The sequence below is a fragment of the Hylobates moloch genome, unplaced genomic scaffold (genome assembly GCF_009828535.3).
Source record: "Hylobates moloch isolate HMO894 unplaced genomic scaffold, HMol_V3 SCAFFOLD_11, whole genome shotgun sequence".
Lineage (NCBI taxonomy): Eukaryota > Metazoa > Chordata > Mammalia > Primates > Hylobatidae > Hylobates > Hylobates moloch.
Window position 1 is genome coordinate 47,352,036 of NW_026652286.1, and position 17,649 is coordinate 47,369,684.

The 17,649-nt window shown below is 54.1% G+C and overlaps 1 protein-coding gene across 2 annotated transcripts in view; it reads right to left on the reverse strand.

The window, feature by feature from the left end:
• Nucleotides 1-15,546, reverse strand: part of ARRB1 (arrestin beta 1) — an 84,851-nt gene extending 69,305 nt beyond the window's left edge. For both annotated transcript variants that reach the window (XM_032166945.2, XM_032166947.2), the window contains exon 1: nt 15,437-15,546. In XM_032166945.2, coding sequence (XP_032022836.1) covers nt 15,437-15,456 — 20 coding nt within the window. In that variant the 5' untranslated portion in view covers nt 15,457-15,546. The remainder of the gene's footprint in view (nt 1-15,436) is intronic.
• Nucleotides 15,547-17,649: the final 2,103 nt, after the last annotated feature.

Sequence of the window (17,649 nt, forward strand, 5' to 3'; positions counted from 1 at the left end):
CCAAGATGGAAGAGCAGCTGAGGGCTCAATATATTTAATAGAAATAAAAAAAGTGAGAATCAACCATGCCCTCTCTGGATGTGTCTGAGGAAAGGCACATGGCCCTTGGGAGCCTGAAATCTGTTTGAAAGCAGTCACCTTACAGACTCAGGGCCTGATGTCCTCCCCACACCCTGCCAAGCTGTAGATGGCCCCATCCCTACCTCCCACTGTCTACATGCTAGGCCTTCCAGACCCTTCTGCTGACTCCTCTCAGCCACCCAGTGCTTGCCCTGGCATGTTCAAGTCCCACCCCTGTCCTTCACTAATGCTTGCTTAATTCGTGGATACACCTATTCTATGAATCTTTATGAGAAGATACTGTAGGGTGACCCACAGTCCCGATTTGCCCAGGAGTGAGCTGAGGGGTTTCCTGAGATGCAGGACTGAGACTGTCCCAGGAAAATTGGGATGGCTGATGACCCTCATGTACTGCATGCCTGGTCCCTGGGCTGGGCTCTAAGGACACATTTATCTACTGAACATGGTCACTGCCCTCAAGAAACTTCCAGTCGGAGAGTGGCTGCCACTCAATGAGAAACCACTGTCAAAGGCAGCTGTTCAGTCCCTCACACACATGATCCATCACCACCCTATGAGGGGAATATTATCAGCTCCATGGTATGCATAAGAAAACTAGGGCTCAGAAAGGTGGCACAATGTGCCCAGAGTCAGAGTTACAAGTGACATGCTAAGATTTGAACTTGATCCAATGAAACAGAAAAAGGAAAGGGCAGTTTTCAGCATGAACATTATGGAGACAGAAAAACACAGACATGTTTTACTTAATTCATTTTGTAGCTCCAGCGTCTGGCATGTTCCAGGTATTCAGAAAATGTGTGAAGGAAGAGAGGGAGATCTAAGCCTTATTTAATTATCTCCAGGCTAGGAAATTCCATCCCTCAATTCAAAAGCCACACATTTCCCTTTTCAAAGTCAGTTTCAGACCAGGCCCAGTGGCTCATGCCTATAATCCCAACACTATGGGAGGCTGAGGCAGAAGGATCTCCTGAGCCCAGGAGTTTGAGACCAGCCTGGGCAACACAGTGAGACCCCATCTCCACAAAAAATCTTCGAGGCTGCAGTGAGCTATGATCGTGCCACTGCATTCCAGTCTGGGTGACACAGTAAGATCCTATCTCAAAGGAAAAACAGAAAAGGAAAAAAAAGTTTTGACTGTTTTCCTTCAGCACCAGGACCAGGAAGTAAGTAAGAAGAGGGAAAGGGTGCTTTTTCTTTAAGTCAGCAGCTCGGGGCTCACTTCCTCCAGGGAATCTTCCCTGACTCACTCCCCAACCCAAGTCTGGCCCCACACCTGTGCCAGGCCCCAGTCAGGAGCTGGGAGTCCAAGAGACAAGAGATACACATTTGCCCTCGAGCAGAGAGGGAACTGACTTATTAGCAGTCAACTACAATATAAAGTGCCATCCGGGAAGCCTGCACGGTGCTAAGGGAGCCTGGAAGAGGCCATTCACTCTACCTGTGCAGGGAGCAGTCAAGGGAGGGCTTCATGTCTAGAGCAGATGCCCTGTGCAGTTGTTCAATGAACTTCATTGAAATGTCTTTTTTTTTTTTTTTTTTTTTTGAGACGGAGATTCACTCCTGTTGTGCCCAGGCTGGAGTGCAATGGCGCTCAAGTGATCTGCCTGCCTTGGCCTCCCAAAGTGCTGGGATTACAGGTGTAAGCCACCGCACCCATCCTGAAATGTCTTTAAGTTCAACCTGAAAATATAAGGAATATTTCACCAGAGGAAGAAGGGCATTCCAGCTAAAGAGAGCGGCTTGAGCAAAGGCACAGAGGTGTGAAAAGTACAAAGACTGTTGAGGAAGATCCAAAAAAGTCAATGCAGCCAGGTTGTTAGCAGTGTGGTGGGCACAGCTGGGAAAGGAGTGTGGAAGAGACATTAGGGACAGATCCTGAAGGGCCTCCAGTGCCACCTAGAGAATGGGGACTTTCCCATAGGAGATGGGGAGCAGTGGATCAGGCTTTAGGCTGGGAAGGATATGACCAGATGTGAATTTCAGAATAACAGGATGGCTTGGAGGGTTGGGACTGAGCAGAAAGAGAGCAACTAGAAGACAACTGTAATGATCCAGGCCAGGAGTGGGGCTGGACCTGAGCCAGTGGCGGCAGAATGAGGAGAACAGTACTTTGGGAGACATGTCTCTATCACCATTCAGTTTGGATCCCCTGAACTGGGGCTGCCCACAGGAAGGAATGGGTTTCTCTTCTCCAGGGAGCTTGGCACACCCCCATCCAGCTCTACGCTCAAATGGAAGTTGAGGTCAGAGCAACCCAGGTCTTTCTGTACGCTGGGTCAGGGCTCAGTGTGGGGCCAGGTCATGGTTCTTTGAAAGTTCTTCCTACTACAAAGTTTACTCTGCAAATGGTGAACATCAGAGGTGGCTGGATTGTTTCAAGTACGCATAGTGACTCGCTGCTGTACTGAATCGCTGCTGTGGAACAGTCAGCGCAGGGAGAAACGACAATGCATATTAATCACTTGATTATGATGTGTAATCATTTTTGTCATTTTTAGAATGTCAAAAAAATCTGTTGCAAAAAAAAAAAAAATCTCCTTATTGAGTTTTAAAATGTCTCTAGGTTTCTCCCAGGACCCTGGGGCAATAGAGACCCATCATAACATCAACCAGTGATGAGCCCTGCTAATGTGCTGGGTGCCTTAATTAGCACAGCTGTAACCGAGAAAGGATGACCACATTATCTCCAGAGGCTGGAAAACTTGCCTACAGACATGCAGTTACTGGTAAAGGAGAGGTGAGAACCCCAGCCTGCTGCCTCCTCTCCACCACTCCACGTGGCCTCAGTGTGCCCAAAGATAGCCCTCCAATCTGTAGAGACCAGGGCACATGGCCCCTGGCTGCCAGCCCCAAAGCCTGGAGCTGTTTTTCCTAAGACATAGTTTCCCAACTGTCTCGTGTCCATGGGCTCCTCTGGGAAGAGCCATCAGATCTCCGCAGTGTCTCCTGGGCTGGAGGGAAGCTTTCCTCTCCATACCCTCAGGACAGTAGACCCTGGTTTCCAACGGCAGGTTTGCTGAGCCCAGCGTCTCCTGATATACCCACCCCATTTCCTTTCTCCAGGCCGAAACACTCACTGTGATGCCCTGTGGCAGAACTTTCACTTTTCACTCTAGTTTGTTTTGTTCTCAAGCAGTCTGCATTCCCCAGACACTCCTTACTGACAGCAGATGAAACCAGTGCCTGACACTATGCCAGCACATAGTAGGTTTCTCAAGTCTGCTGAAGGAAGTCAGTCCTGGATGAAAACACGTCACAGAGATACCGCCAGGAAGAGTATTACCTCTGGCTCACACAAATGCACTTTCCAACCTGCTCGTGGGTCCCTACTTTTGGGGAGCTGCCTCTGATCCTTAACCTCTGGCCCTGTTTTGTCCCTGCTATAAACAGATGCCCACTACCCCTCTTCTGGCAGCGGTTGTGATCATCTATTTCATCTCTCCCAATACATCTGAGCAGCATGAGGGCAGAGAATTGTCTGGGTCCTCTTCATATTTCAGGTGCCCAGCACTGGGCCTGGGGTGTAGCATAGAGAGAAAGCTTTGTTCCTTGGAACCTCCTCAGGAGGGCAGCGATGGCCTAACAGAAACGATATAAGCTAACCCTGAAAACTCCTAGCCCGAGGCCCAGGGAGATAGTGTTCCATGTCACGAGGTTCCTTGCCACCCAGAACCTGGGAAGGCCAGGCCCTCAACTTCGGAGAAAGGGCAGCCTCAGTCGGGAGGCAGAGCAGAGCTGCTCCGTAAATCCCCTTCCCACTCGGAGAGAGACACACCACTGGGACAAGTCCGGCCACTTCGGGACATGCCTTGAGTGGAGGGAGAAATGTTTGTGGAATTGAATGGAACAAACTGTAAAATGCTAGCTATTTGTTCCTCTGGCGGCAGAGGCCAGTTGCCCTCTGGGGGCAGTTTGCAGGCAAATTATCTCAGGACTCGGCCTGTTTCCTCTAATGAGGCTTCTCCCCTTTGCAGCTCTGCTCCCAAGAGAGTTGGAGGGGACAATGCTCAGAGCCAACCCTAGAGGCCTGCACTGAGGAAGCATACACGGCTCACCATTCTACACGGTGTGGGCGGCACTACCACTATCCAAGGCAGGGGGATGCTCCCCGTGACCTTCTGGGTGCAGGAATTCTGAGCAATGCAGCACCTCCTCCAAGGCCCCTCTGGGGAGACAGGGAGGAAAGGAGCAGGGAGGCATGCTCAGTTATGTAACCAGCTGCCTTGGAGTCAGAGTCCCTGGCATGTCTCAGCCCAGCACTGCGAGGAGAGGCTGTGGGGGTTGGGGGTCTTTCTTCTCTTTTGCTTCCTCCTCCAGACCTGGCAGACCCTGTAGCAGGCGCTGCTTTCCAAGTGCCTGAGCTCCAAGCAGGCACCTCCTACTCGGGGTTGGGAACCAGGAAGGCTGTTGTTTTCTGAGTGTGTGAAACAGTGGCCTGCTGGCTCCCTTGGCAGAAAGCCAGGCTTAGGGCTCTGCACAGGGGTGAGGGTTAAGAAAGAGGAGCCTGGGGCCAGGATGCCAAGGGACTTCCCTCCACAACCGCCCCCAGCTTCCTGCTCCCCAATCTCTCCCCACTTCCTCCTAGAGCATCTGCTGTGGGTTAGGGGCCAGAGGGGAGGGGCCCAAGCTGCCCCAGCACCACACTGCTGCTGCTGGCCCTGGGCAATCTCACTTCCCTTCCTGCCTTCCTTGGAGCTTCTCCGCTGGCCGGCACAGCCCCCACCCCCTGTGCCCCTACCCCTATGCACTCAGCTGTGTACACAGCCCTGGACCATGGAAAAGAGTGATGAAAGAGAAGGAAGGGGACATGGGAGAGGGAGGGAGCTGAGATCCACTCTCAGTCTTCAATGACGATGGCTTTTTTTTTTTTTTTTTTGAGAAGGAGTCTCACTCTGTCACCCAGGCTGGAGTACAATAATAAGATCTCAGCTCACTGCAACCTCCACCTCCCAGGTCCAAGCAATCCTCCCACCTCAGCCTCCCTGGTAGCTGGGATTACAGGTGTGTGCCACCACATCTGGCTAATTTTTGTATTTTTAGTAGAGACGAGGTTTCACCATGTTGGCCAGGCTGGTTTCGAACTCCTAATCTCAGGTCATCTACCCACCTCAGCCTCCCAAAGGGGTGGGATTACAGGCGTCAGCCACCATGCCTGGCCAACAATGGCTTTTTATGAAGCCCTTACCCTCTCTGCCCACAGCAACCCCATTAATATTATTATACCTATTTCCCAAAGGAGAAAACTGAGGCCAGAGAGTTTAAGACCCAAGCTGAAGGTCATGGAGCTAGCAAGTTAGCAGTAGAGCAGAGTCTGCCTAACTCTGAATTCCAAACTCCAAACCTCCTGCCTCCAGCTCTGGGAGCCCCTCCTCCACACTCTCTGAGGGTGCTACTTGGGCAATTCCTACACAGATGGAAATGACACTACCCAGCCCCGGGGAGGGAGCCCTCAGCCTTAAAGAGTCCCTCGCTGAGTACTAGTTTGGGAACCACAGGACAGTCCCGAAGACAGGGCCAAGGCTCAAGGGTGGGAAGGGCTTAGGGAGTCAGGTGGGCAGACTGCTGCTCCCAGCTGTCTTCCCTTCCCACCCAGTCTAGGCTGGCTCAGACTCCTACACTGTCTGCCACTTCCAGAAGGCAGGGCTGCCAGAGGCCAAGCTGTCCTGCCAGAATCACACTGCTGCTCACGCCCTCTCCTCTCCTAATGAGAGAAGGAAAGGCTCCTAGGGAGCCTCTAGGCCAAAGCTTCTCCTACTTCCTGCTTGACACATAGAGAAACTGAGGCCCAATGAGGAAAAGCAGCTTGCCTATGGCAACACAGGGACAGTGAAGAAGTGAGATCCCTGTCTCCCAGGCCAGAACCCCTGCCCTCCATTCACCCCACTTGGGTGCTGTCCTCAGATGGCACCTTTGGGCATCTGCCTGCCTCTCTCCCTGCTTCTCACCCTCCCTCTGCACTTCCTGCTTCCCTCTCCCAGCCCTGCTCTGCAGACCCATCTCTGAGCCTCCCCTGTTACATCTCCTCCCAGCCTCACCACCCCACCCCCCTTCCCTCTGCTCTGGGCCAAGGAGCAATGCTTGGGTGGTTTAATTAGCTGATTATGACCGCAGCCTGCTGGATGCAGTGCCCAGAATTCTGTCCCCAGTAATTAGGTGGGTTCTGAGTACTTGCCCAGTGGGGAGCCGATGCGGAGCTCTGTGCTCTGCCAGCCAAGGGAGGCTGTCCAGCTGAATAAAGAGCTCCTTGATCACTGGTGGGTCATCAGAAACCATGGTCCCCTCCTCAGGCCAGGTCAAACCACAGTGGAGGCACTGCGGCCAGACCCAGATGTCCACCCTAAGGGGGACTCCCTACTCTCCCATGCCACTGCCCACACCCGGGAAAGGCTCAGTACATGACTGACAATGAGGATGAAGAATGGAGCACGCCCTCCGGAGGCCGGGAGAGAATGGCTCCGTGGCTGGGGCACCTATTTAGGAAGTAGGATTGGAACAAGTAGACAGAGAGGCACAGCAGGAACACAGGCCCAGAGGCGGGAATGAGCCGCCAATCCCCTTCCTAGAGAGCTCGGGTTGTCAGAAAATACTGTCTTCAAGCAAGGTAAAGCTGGACATCCAGTGACCTCTGCCCTTTAGGTCGCAAAGAATAATCTAATTCCTATGGCTCTGGGCTACTTTGAGATACTTCGAAATCAGCAATGATGTCCTATGGTCCTCACCAACCACACTGCCCACCCCCTAGAATATCTCCTCCCAGTGAAATGTCTTGGCTGAACAAATATTTATGGAGCTCAGCGGCATGCCAGGTCTGCGCAGGTGCTGGGGACAAGCAGATCCAGGCCAGATGCTCTTGAAAAGTTCTTGACCTCACAAGATGACATCACGAGTGTGCAAATAACCAGGACCTATGCAGGGAGGGAGGGGTGAGTGCTGAGAGAGAGAGATTACAAGAAGGTCACAAAGAGCTGGGAATCCAGTGAGGGCTTCCCAGAGGAAGAGGTGCACGTATGTGATCCAGGCCTTGAAGGATGGGAAAGCTGTTGTATGTGGTCAAGTCAGCAATCAGGTACTGAAAGCCAGCAATAATACAGGCTTGTAATGAGGCCTTGGGAGCCTCAAAAAAATGAATCAAACAGGGTCCTTCCCTGGGGGAGCTCACAGCTGGGTGAGGGAGGCAGGGCCGGTGAGAGGTCATATAAGCGATAACAGCCGCATAACACTGACCTTTCACAGGGACTTTCTTTGCTTTATCTTACTTAATTTTAACTCAGTCCTCATGACAACCTACTACCCTATTTTACAGATAAGGGATCCACAGCAGAGAAAGGGTTAAGTAATCAGGGAAGCCACCCAGCTGGTAAGTGTCAGAGCTGGGACTGGAAACCAGGAAATCTGGTTCTTCCCAGAGCCTAACCACTATGCTAATCTGCTAATAATCCATGCTAATCAGATCACCGAGGGGCCTGCAGGTGCCCAGAGGAGGCCCCAGAGCAGCAGAGAAGGCTTCCTGGAGGAAGTGTTCCTTACCTGAGTTTTTTTTGTTAAGATGGAGTCTCGCTCTGTCGCTCTGTCGCCCAGGCTGGAGTGCAGTGGCGTGATCTCGGCTCACTGCAAGCTCCGCCTCCCGGGTTCATGCTATTCTCCTTCCTCAGCCTCCGGAGTAGCTGTGACTACAGGCGCCCGCCACCACGCCCAGCTAATTTTTCATATTTTTAGTAGAGACAGGGTTTCACCGTGTTAGCCAGGATGGTCTCGAACTCCTGACCTCAAGTGATCCACCCGCCTCGGCCTCCCAAAGTGCTGGGATTATAGGCATGAGCCACCACCCTGGACCTGCTACAGATGCTTTACGTCCCTGGAGGTGAACACGACTGCTGTTCAAGGACCTGATACCATGGGAGACAGCACCACCCTTTCAAGCAGTAGCCAATTCTTTCCAGGCCGTCAGCACCCAACACCCATCCCCACCCAGGACACACTCCCTGGTGGTCTCAGTCCCACTGGCCTGTAGCAGAGGCCTGAGCTGCTCAATCTTCCACTTTGGCCGCCCAGAAGAAAGGTCACTCCTGGACCTGCTAGCAGAAGGGCCTCTCACGTGATTTGACTTCATAGGGAAACTAGGACCCAGAGAGGGTGCATGTCATGCCCAAGGTCACACAGCAATAAGTAAGCAGTAGAGCATACCTCTGGGACCCTTCTGAGATAGTGAGCCCCAGCAGTCTACTCCCCACCCCTCCCCTGGCCCTGTGCCAAAACCTGTCCATGCCCTTTGCACAAGGCAGGGGCAAGGGTGAAGAGGGAACAAACCTGGCAGAGGTTTGCTCGCCCTCTGTCCAACCCTCTGTTCTCCAACCCCCTACTAGGACTCAAACCACCCCTAGGATGGACCCATCCTGCACACGGGAAGGCAGAAGAGAAGGTGCCCAGGAACCATCTGAGATGATACTTGTTCTAATCCCAGGGCTCATGTGGGAGACAAGGCCCCAACTTCAGGAGCCCCCAGTGTGATGGGGGAAGAAGGGAAGAAAGAGTTCAGTCCAGTTCAACCAGCCTCCCTGCAAGGCTGAGGGAAGGGTGTGGCCACACAAGGACTACGTGAGTTGGTTGTGGGCTATAGGCCCGGGGCCAGCATGAAAGGGACCTCCTGCCTCATCCAGGCCCATACACGGGCTGCTGAACCACTGAATGGTTCAGACATTGCATCCTGCCTCCCGCTGACTCGACATCAGTCACAGTGCTCCCAGTGCTGAAGGCCCTTTAGACCAGCAGATCCCTCTCCAGGTGCAGGGAGGCAGAAGCTCAACTGTGGCCTCAGCAAGGTGCTGCCCAGCCCCAGGCAGAGGAAAAGCTGTTCAGTTCCTGCGGTGACCTTAGTCACACACAATTCTGGGGACCTGTCTTGTCCAACTCCCAAGGGCCTCATCTGGCACCAGGTCTCCTGGGAAGGAACAAGCAGTTCTTCTGAAGTGGGACTAAAGATGGGGCCAGTCCCAGGAAGGAGGAGGCGCGTCTCCCGAGAGATGACCCTGCTAGGGCCCCTTAGGGAAGGCGGGAGGGGGCTGGGACAACAGAGTTCTTTGTTACCCTCTCAAAAGCAGCCACCCTGTCCTGCCAACCCCCTCTGTTCTCCAACCCCCTACTAGGACTCAAGCCACCCCTGGGACAGGACCCATCCTGTCCACATGGGAGGGAAGAACACAGGGCGCCCAGGGACCATCTGCGATGATACCTGTTCTAATCCTAGGGCTCACATGGGAGACAAGGCCCCAACCTCAGGAGCCCCCAGTGTGATGGAGGAGACATCCTTCCTTCAGAAGTCTCCAGTCTGAGGAGGGGGACATAGCTCTCACCTGCAAAAGCCAATCAGATGAGGGAGCCCCAGGCCTCCCGCTCAGGCGCCCCATGCTAATAGGGGTGGTATAACCCTGTCCCTCAGGACTTCCCAGTCTGATGGAGGAGTCAGGACCCCACCCTCTCTTTTGAGAACTTGCCTAATGTGGGAAATATCGCTTTCAGTCTTAGGATTCACTAACGGGAAAGGCCTAATTTCAGCACTTAGGGAGTCCCTGGACCGATAGCAAAAGCAAGAAGGGAAAAAAATGTTCAGTCCAGTTCAGCAAACCTCTGCCAGGCATCTTCTGGGGAAGCAGACCCAGCGTGGGTAAGGAAGCATCAACTGAGAAACAGAAATAGCCCTGAACCACAAGCTGCTCACCAAATGGGGAGCTCACTCAGCCTGAGGTATGAATGAATAAGAAAGTACCTTGAAACCACCCACTCCAGCATCCGAGGCCTGCTGGCCAAGGCTGCCCCTTCCTCCACAGCCTCACTCCTCACACTCCCACACCTGCACCCAGTATCTGCACCTTGGCCTAGCCTCTTCCTTCTGTCTAGAACACCTTACTCCTGCCTAAGTCTTTCTCATACTCCAGCACCCGGCTCCGGGGTTACCTCCTTGAAGAAGCCTTCCTCCAAGTCCCTCACCTGAGTCAGACACCCCTCCTTTCTGGAGCCAGCACATTGCATGTCTTCCCCAGGACCAGCTCACACTTCACAACCCCTCAGCCTGAGCCTGAAAGGACAGCACAGGGCAGTGGTCTTCTGCCTCTGGACATAAGGCAGAGGGAGGGAGTGGATGAGATAAAACCCCTAGGTTCCCATACCCAGTCTTCACTGCCTGCCGCCATACTGCTTGCTCCCAGCCCAGGGCCTCATGTCCTTCCTCCAAGAGGCTCAAGCCTTGCTCCAGGCATGTAGAAAAGCAGGGTCCTCCCCCACTCCTCTCTGCCCGCTGTAGCCTAGTTTTGCCCTCACCACTCCACCAAAACCTATGCCACCAGCTACTGCCTTCTGGCTGAATCTGAGGGGTCTCGCTCCAGCTCATCCTCTGTGGGTCTGTCCCTGCTTCTTTGGCTCCAAGAATATGGCCTTCTGTCAGTTTCCTCCCTCTTCTCTCCAGGCACTGGTGCTCTCCAAGGCCCTGGCTGTCCCTAATTATCCTCTCTTTATACTCTATACCTCCTTCCTATGTGATGTCATTCATCCACATTTCCAAAGCCCTGCCTCACACCTTGATCCTTACCCCAGGATCCAGACCCCTCTACGCAGAAGCCCCACTACGTCCAGCCTATAACACACTGCCCTGGCTCCCTCACCAAGCTGCTCCCAGCCATGCAGGCCTCAGCCAGATGGTAGGCGAGGGCACTCTGGCAGTAGCGGAGGATGGCTGGGTAGAGGCCAGCACCTCACTTGGGGTGTGCTGACTCCCAGCCTGCTGTTCTACTGCCACCACCCCAAAGTGTCAGAAGCCCTGGAAGTGGCAAGCCCACAACTCAGGACCTCTGGACCCATGCCAACGGGAGGCGTCAGCCTCAGGCAAGGAGGCCCAAACTTGGAAGGAAGAGAGCAGTGGAGAAGTCTGAAGCCCAGAGGCTGTCCTGGAATCAGGGATCAGAGACAGTGGGCCAGGCTTGATGCTACCACTCCCAGCAGCCCCACGAGCAGCCCTGGCCAAAGCCACAGGACTTCCCCATGTTCCAGCCAAGATGGGTCACACAGGGCTTAACCACCAAGAGAAATGACAGCCAAAGTTCACAGAGAGCTGGTGATTACATGTCCTCATCACCCTCCTTTCTCTGAAAAAAGAGGAGTTCATCTGCAGGAAAGGAAATTCCATTCCCTACCATTGCCTCTCAGGAAGTCCCTCCTGTTGTCTCAATCTGATCCTTCATGTTGTCTGTTGAGTTAGTGGAAACAGCAAGGCCCAGAAAGGACGCACAACTTGAGGCTGGGAGCTGCTGGGGAGGCCAACTGTGAGCCAGACAAGGCCCCCTCTCTGGGGCAAAAGCGTCGAGTAGCAGAGAGGGCTTTGTGGGTCAATAGGCCTGGGTTCTTATGCTTGCTGGCTGAATGGCAGTGAACAAATACTTAATCTCTTCTAGTCTGTTTCTTCATCTGCAAAATGGGGACAACAATCACTACACTACTAGATTACAGTTGAATTCATTGAGATTATGCGTGTAATTCTAACACACACCAGATACCTGGCAAAGGTCCAGTCAACCAGCAAGGTTGATGGACTCCACCTCCTATTCACATTCATATTTCTCAGCTCTCTCCTCTCTGCAGCCTAAGTTCAGAGCTCGCAGCCTTAGTTCTCAGGTTTCTCCCCAGCCTCCTCACTGGTCTCCCTGCTTCTAGGCCTGCTCTTCCCATCCACCCTCCTTGGCGCTGCCAAAGACATCTCTCTGAAACGAAAACATCTGCTTCCAGCCCTCTGCTGCCTCACACTCTTCTCTGAATCACCATCCACTTCAGGAGAAAATGCTCTCTCCTTAGCCTGACATTCCCAGACTGCTGGTGACCGGTCCGTGTTTACCTCTTAAGGCTCACTGTCATCCCCAGCCCAGGCCCCAGGGTGCACGCCTTGCTTCCTGCCTCCAAGTCATTGCACATTCTGCACCCTTGGCCAGGAATATCATTCCCAATCCCGCCCCCTTGGCCTACTCATCCTTCCAGATGAAGCTCAGTAGTTCCAACGCCACCTCCTTTCCAGGAGAGCTTCCTGTGCCATGCTCCCTGCCTGGGCCTGGGTTGGGGACTTCTCCTTAAGCCTCCCACAACACATGTCACCCTGCGTTATGACCACCTGCTCTGCTTTAAACCCCTGGAGGACAGAGTAGACTCCTTCCTCGCTGAATCCCCAGGCCCTGGGCACTCGGAAGGCACTCATCAACATTTGTTGAATGAATATATCATTGTTCCCAGAGCACCTTACAGCAACCATCATACTCCTGCCCTGTGATTAGTCCTATCCAGGTATTTTGTTTTTATTTTTTCAGACAGGGTCTCACTCTCTCATCCAGGCTGAAATGCAGTGGCATGATCATGGCTCACTGCAGCCTTGACCTCCAGGGCTGAAGTGATCCTCCCACTTCAGCCTCCTGAGTAGTTAGGACTATAGGCATGTGCCACCACACTCAGCTAATTTTTGTATTTTTTGTAGAGCTGGTATGTTGCCCAGGCTGGTCTCAAACTCCTGAGCTCAAGCAATCTGCCCATCTCAGCCTTCCAAAGTTCTAGGATTACAGGCGTGAACCACCCCGCACAGCCCTGTCCAGGTATTTAACACCTCTTTCCCTCTTGACCCTGGGAGTTCCTAGAGGGCAGTGACAGTTTGTGATAAGTTTTCATTGTCACTTTCATATGGGGGTGCAATTCCAGATGGAGGGATGGTTGCGATGATTCCTGATGTTCAGTTTTTGATATCTGCAGATTCCTCTAAGAATCTTTACCTCTAAGAATCTTTACCTAAGTCATAGGTAAAGTAGAACCTCACGGCTTATGGAAAAGGACAAGGTACAGCCCATTACTGATTTTGCCCTTCTTTTCCAAATTACTTAGCAAACTGTCCGGAAAGGGACAGAAAGGCCTCATGGGGCTGCAGGAGAGTCTGAAGGGGAGATCAGGGCCACCATCAGGTGGATTTAGCCAGGCCTTGGCTCCAGGCTTCAGGCAGTGCCTCTTCCCCTGCCCAGTGAAGTCAGTAAGTACAAGGGAAGCCCTAAAATGTAAGTATTGATAGCTCCAGTTTACAGATGGGAAACTAAGGTCCGGAAAACTAAAGGCAATTGCCCAATGTCCCAAAGGTCCACCAGTGAGTTTGAGGCAGGGCAGGGGGAGCCATGGAAAATACCTTGGCCTCAGAGACAGGGTCTCCAACAGGTGCCCGGAAGCCCATGGTGTCCAAATCTTCCTGACAATCATGTCAGCAGGACAGCAGTGACACTTATCCCCCAAGTAACAGAGAGGTACAGAGAGACCCAAGAGAGGCTGAGTCACCCCAATCGCAAGGCAGCCTAGGAAGGACAAAGGAGTGGAGAATGGCTCCGACTCCCTGCTATGCCCTGCAGGAAGAAAAGCCTGATGTCATGGGTTAAGAGAGTCTTAATTTCAGGGCAGATGGATGTGACTGGGGAGGGAGTCACATACCTTCCTACTGAGGACAGAGGCCTAGGTCACAGTGCTGGCCAGCCAGCTGCAATGGGGACTAGCCGTCAAGGTGCATGCAGACACAGCATGATCTTCCGCCGTCCCCCCCAAAGCCTGGGCCTCCAGCACAGAGCAGGGCACCCCTCCCTGGCCCATGAGGGGCCTGGCAGTGCCCTAGGGCCATCCACAGAGACATGACCAAGTGGACTGCAGCCTCCGCCCTGCCTCTGGCCCCTTTTGACCTTAGACAAATCACATGACCTCTAGCCCTCTGGTTCCTCTGCTAGAAAACAGGAAGAGGAAAATTAACCTCCTGGAAGAGCTGTCAGGAGGATGGCTGGAAAGTAGTTTCTAAACATTAAGAGCCTGAGTTGCCTCTGAGCCTCAGTTTCCTCCTCTAGAAAATGGAAATCTCTGCAAGCCCTTTCTCACACTGTTGAGAGACAGTCTTAGATGGCAGTGGGTGGGAAATGGCTTTGTCAGTGGCCCTGAAAGGTGGTGCCCTCTGGGGTGGTGTCTCTCTAGTCTGTTAGCTCCTTCAGGGGAGGAGTGGGCCTTGCGCATCTTTGATCCCCCACACTATGCCTCATATACAGCAAGAGCTTAATAATAAATGGAAACGAGGAGAGGGGAGGGGAGGAAAGGAAGGAGGCAGAAGTCGGACACAAGAATAGGAGAGGAGAAAGACAGAAAACAATGAGAAAGAGGGGGAGCCCAGGGAGAGGCTGCTGTGCCCACTCAGGGGGTGGGGAGGGCAAAGCGGAAAATAGGGTGGCAACGCTGAGCCCCTGACCAGGGCTGGTCCTGTCTGAAGGGCTGCCCCCACGGGCTGTCCTGCTCCAGCCCCCTCCTCCTTTTGTCCCAGTTTCCCCTTTCAGAGGCATAGACTGTTTCTTTTTGAGCATTTCAGGCCAGGTTCTAGGAGAACGGGAGGGGTTCTCCCAGCCCTAGGTTCAAAACAGTCCCTGGCCAGCCACTCCTCAGGAGATCAGAGGGAAAGGGAACAGAGTAGATGGATGGGATCTATTTGGATGGGATGGGATCTGTTTTCCCCAGGCTGGGAGTGGGGGTGGGGCGCTCTACCCTGTGTGATGTGTGTGTTTCCACTTCTGGCCATGTGGGGCCTGAAGCGTGTGTGTCAGCGGGCCTTGGGCTAACAGCTCATGCCTGTGGGGTGCCAGTCTTTGAGGGCATCAGTCTGATTATGTCTATGGGGGTCAGTGTTAGTGTGGCCTTGCGCTCCGCTGTGTTGGGAGACATGCCAGCACAAATGTGTGTGCCAGTGAGGGTGATGTGTGTGCCAGCAAGAGTGTTTGCTACAGCGAGTGCAGGTGACAGTGTGCGTATCAGTGTATGCCCACACGTGTGTGCCAGCACGAGGGTGTGTTAGAACTGGTGTGTGTTGGAGTGTGAGCTGTGCATGCCAACAAGGCTGTCAACAAGAATGTGTTGACCGAGGCGTGTATGACGGCGTGCCACTGCATGTGATGAGCGTGTGCCAGTGGCTGCCAGTGTGTGCGCCAGCATGCCTGTGCCACGGGTTAGTGTGCCCGTGCGTGTATTGTGTGTCAACCTGCCTCCGTGCGTCTCTGCGGCTGCCGGCCAATGCTGGGTGTCAGCGAGCTGTGTGTCCGGGCCAGGATCCGCGGCCCACATGGGGCGGCCCGGCCATAGCCCTTTGGGTCCCCCCGCCGCCCACGGCCCTGCGGGGGAGACCACACAGGAGACCTCGGGGGGAGGAGAGCTGGTACTAGATCCCAGGGTGGCCGCGAACGCAGAACCAGGACGCAATCGGAGCCCCCGCCCGTGTCCTCGCCGAGGTGGCCCCCACGCGCCCCGCGCCAGGTGGCCGCCCTGCACTCACCGGGTCCCTTTGTCGCCCATGGTCCGCGACGGCCGCAGGGAGGTCCGCGGCGTCAGCGCCCAGGCTGGAAAATCCCCGGCCAGCAGGAGGAGCGCGGGCCAGCCCGCTCCCGGCTCCCTGCTCCGCCTCCTCCGCTCTCCCGGCCGCCGCCGCCGCCGCCGCCCCCGCCCCCGGTCCCCGCCCGCCGCCCGCCGCGTCGAGCAGCGCAGCGCCCGGGCCGCGGCCAGGGGCGTGGAACCGCGCGGGGTGTGTGTGTGTGTGCGCGTGTGTGTGTGTGCGTGTGTGTGTGTGCCTCTGCGTGTGTGCGCGCCGCCCAGCGAGCCAGGGCAGCGCGGCGGGACGCGTCAGGGCCCCAAGGTCGGCGTTTGTGGTGGGGGAGGGGATCCACCCGCGTGAGAGTCCGTGTGAGAGTGTGTGTGTGTGTGTGTGTGTGTGGTGTGGTGTACGTGAGGGCGCACGGCTGTGTGCGGGCCCTATTAGGGAGTGTATTGGTGTGGATGGAGGAGTGTGCACGTCTTTGTGCAGTTGTGCGTGTGTGCGCACGGCCGTGGGTGCGAGCGCGCTCTCCCGCGCATGCCGGGGCAGCCTTTGTGTGTGCGGGTGGTTGGAAGCCGAGAGTCTGTAGACCCCGAGGCCGCGCTCCCTGCGGCCCCTCGCTTAGCTGGAGACCCCGGGATGCCTGGCAAGGCCTTCGCCCTGTGCTCCACCCTTCCCCATTCCACCTTACCCCACCCCCTTCTACTGGAGAGATAACACCCAGCCACCCAACAGGGACAGGAAGAAGGGGCGGAGGGGGCAGTAGACTGCCTTGACACTGGGGAACTGAGCGGAGACCCGCGGCCACCAGGGGCTGCAGGAGGCCGCCCAGGAAGAGGAAGCTGTGAGAAGTGAGAAGAGGCTATAAAGGAAGAGGGCAGAGCTGGCCCGCTGCTGTGACCGGGTGGCACCGTGGAAAGCGCCCATGCCCAGCTCTATGGCCTGCTGCGGGTGACCCTGTACACCAAGCTTCTGAGAACCCATGTCTGGACCTGTAAAGTGAGGATACACTAATATCAGCCTGCAGAATTGTTAATAGGTTGAAAGAACTCGCTTGTGTTTGCTGGCCTCCCCTGAGCGCCTGCATAGAGTAGGTGCGCAGTAGATGTTAGCCTACTTCTCTGCAGGCTTCTTGATGTCCTGTGAAATCTTGGCTGGGACGCTGCTTTGTCCGAGGTGCCTTCCTGCTTCGCAGGTAGTGGGAAATGGTAAGGTCTTTCCCACACCCTCACTACTGAGATTTGGCTAATTATCCCTGATAGGTCCCTGATATCTAAGTATTAAGGGGAAAGGAAGCTATCATTTACTCTGATGCTGTTGTGAGTATGTAAACATCTCCTGTAATTATGCTCACAAGCAGTTACCTATACTGTTTATATGCAGTATAATTACTATAATTATGTCCAGATTTGGCAGAGGGGCAGGGGGAGGCTGATGGGTAGGTAGGGTGGCCCACCTCTGGGCAATGTTAGGAGCTAGAGAATATGGATGAAGGCCCAGAACCCTCCTCCCAGTCTTGGCCTCTGGGCTTCACCCTCCACAGGTGAAGAAGAGGAAGCCACCTGTTGTTTCTGCAGGGCTCAGAGATCTGGAAAGGAGCAGACTAGAATCTTCTTTGATGACAGGAGATCCCTAACCAGGATGATGAGGCCAGGTCCTGCCACTCTCCACATCAGTTTCCCCACCTATAAAACAGGTTTGACCAAACCATGTGATCTCCAGTGGATCTCTCCATGCTGATGCCCAAAACATCTAAATGTATTTATTTATTTTATTTATTTTTGAGACGAAGTCTTGCTCTGCCACCCAGGCTGGAATGCAATGGAATGATCTTGGCTCACTGCAACCTCTGCCTCCTGGGTTCAAGCAATTCTGCCACCTCAGCCTCCCCAGTAGCTGGGATTACAGCCACTGCCATCATGCCCAACTAATTTTTGTATTTTTGTAGAGATGGGGATTCACTATGTTGGCCAGGCTGGTCTCGAACTCCTGATCTTAGGTGAGCCACCCACCTCGGCCTCCCAAAATGCTGGGATTACAGGCATGAGCCACCGCACCTGGCCCTAAATTTAAAGACTCAGGCAAATTCTTCATGTATTTGTTTTACTGTATTTGTTTTTGTATTTGTTTTACTGTAAAAATAATATTTTTAATTACTTCCGAGTAAAAGAAACAGT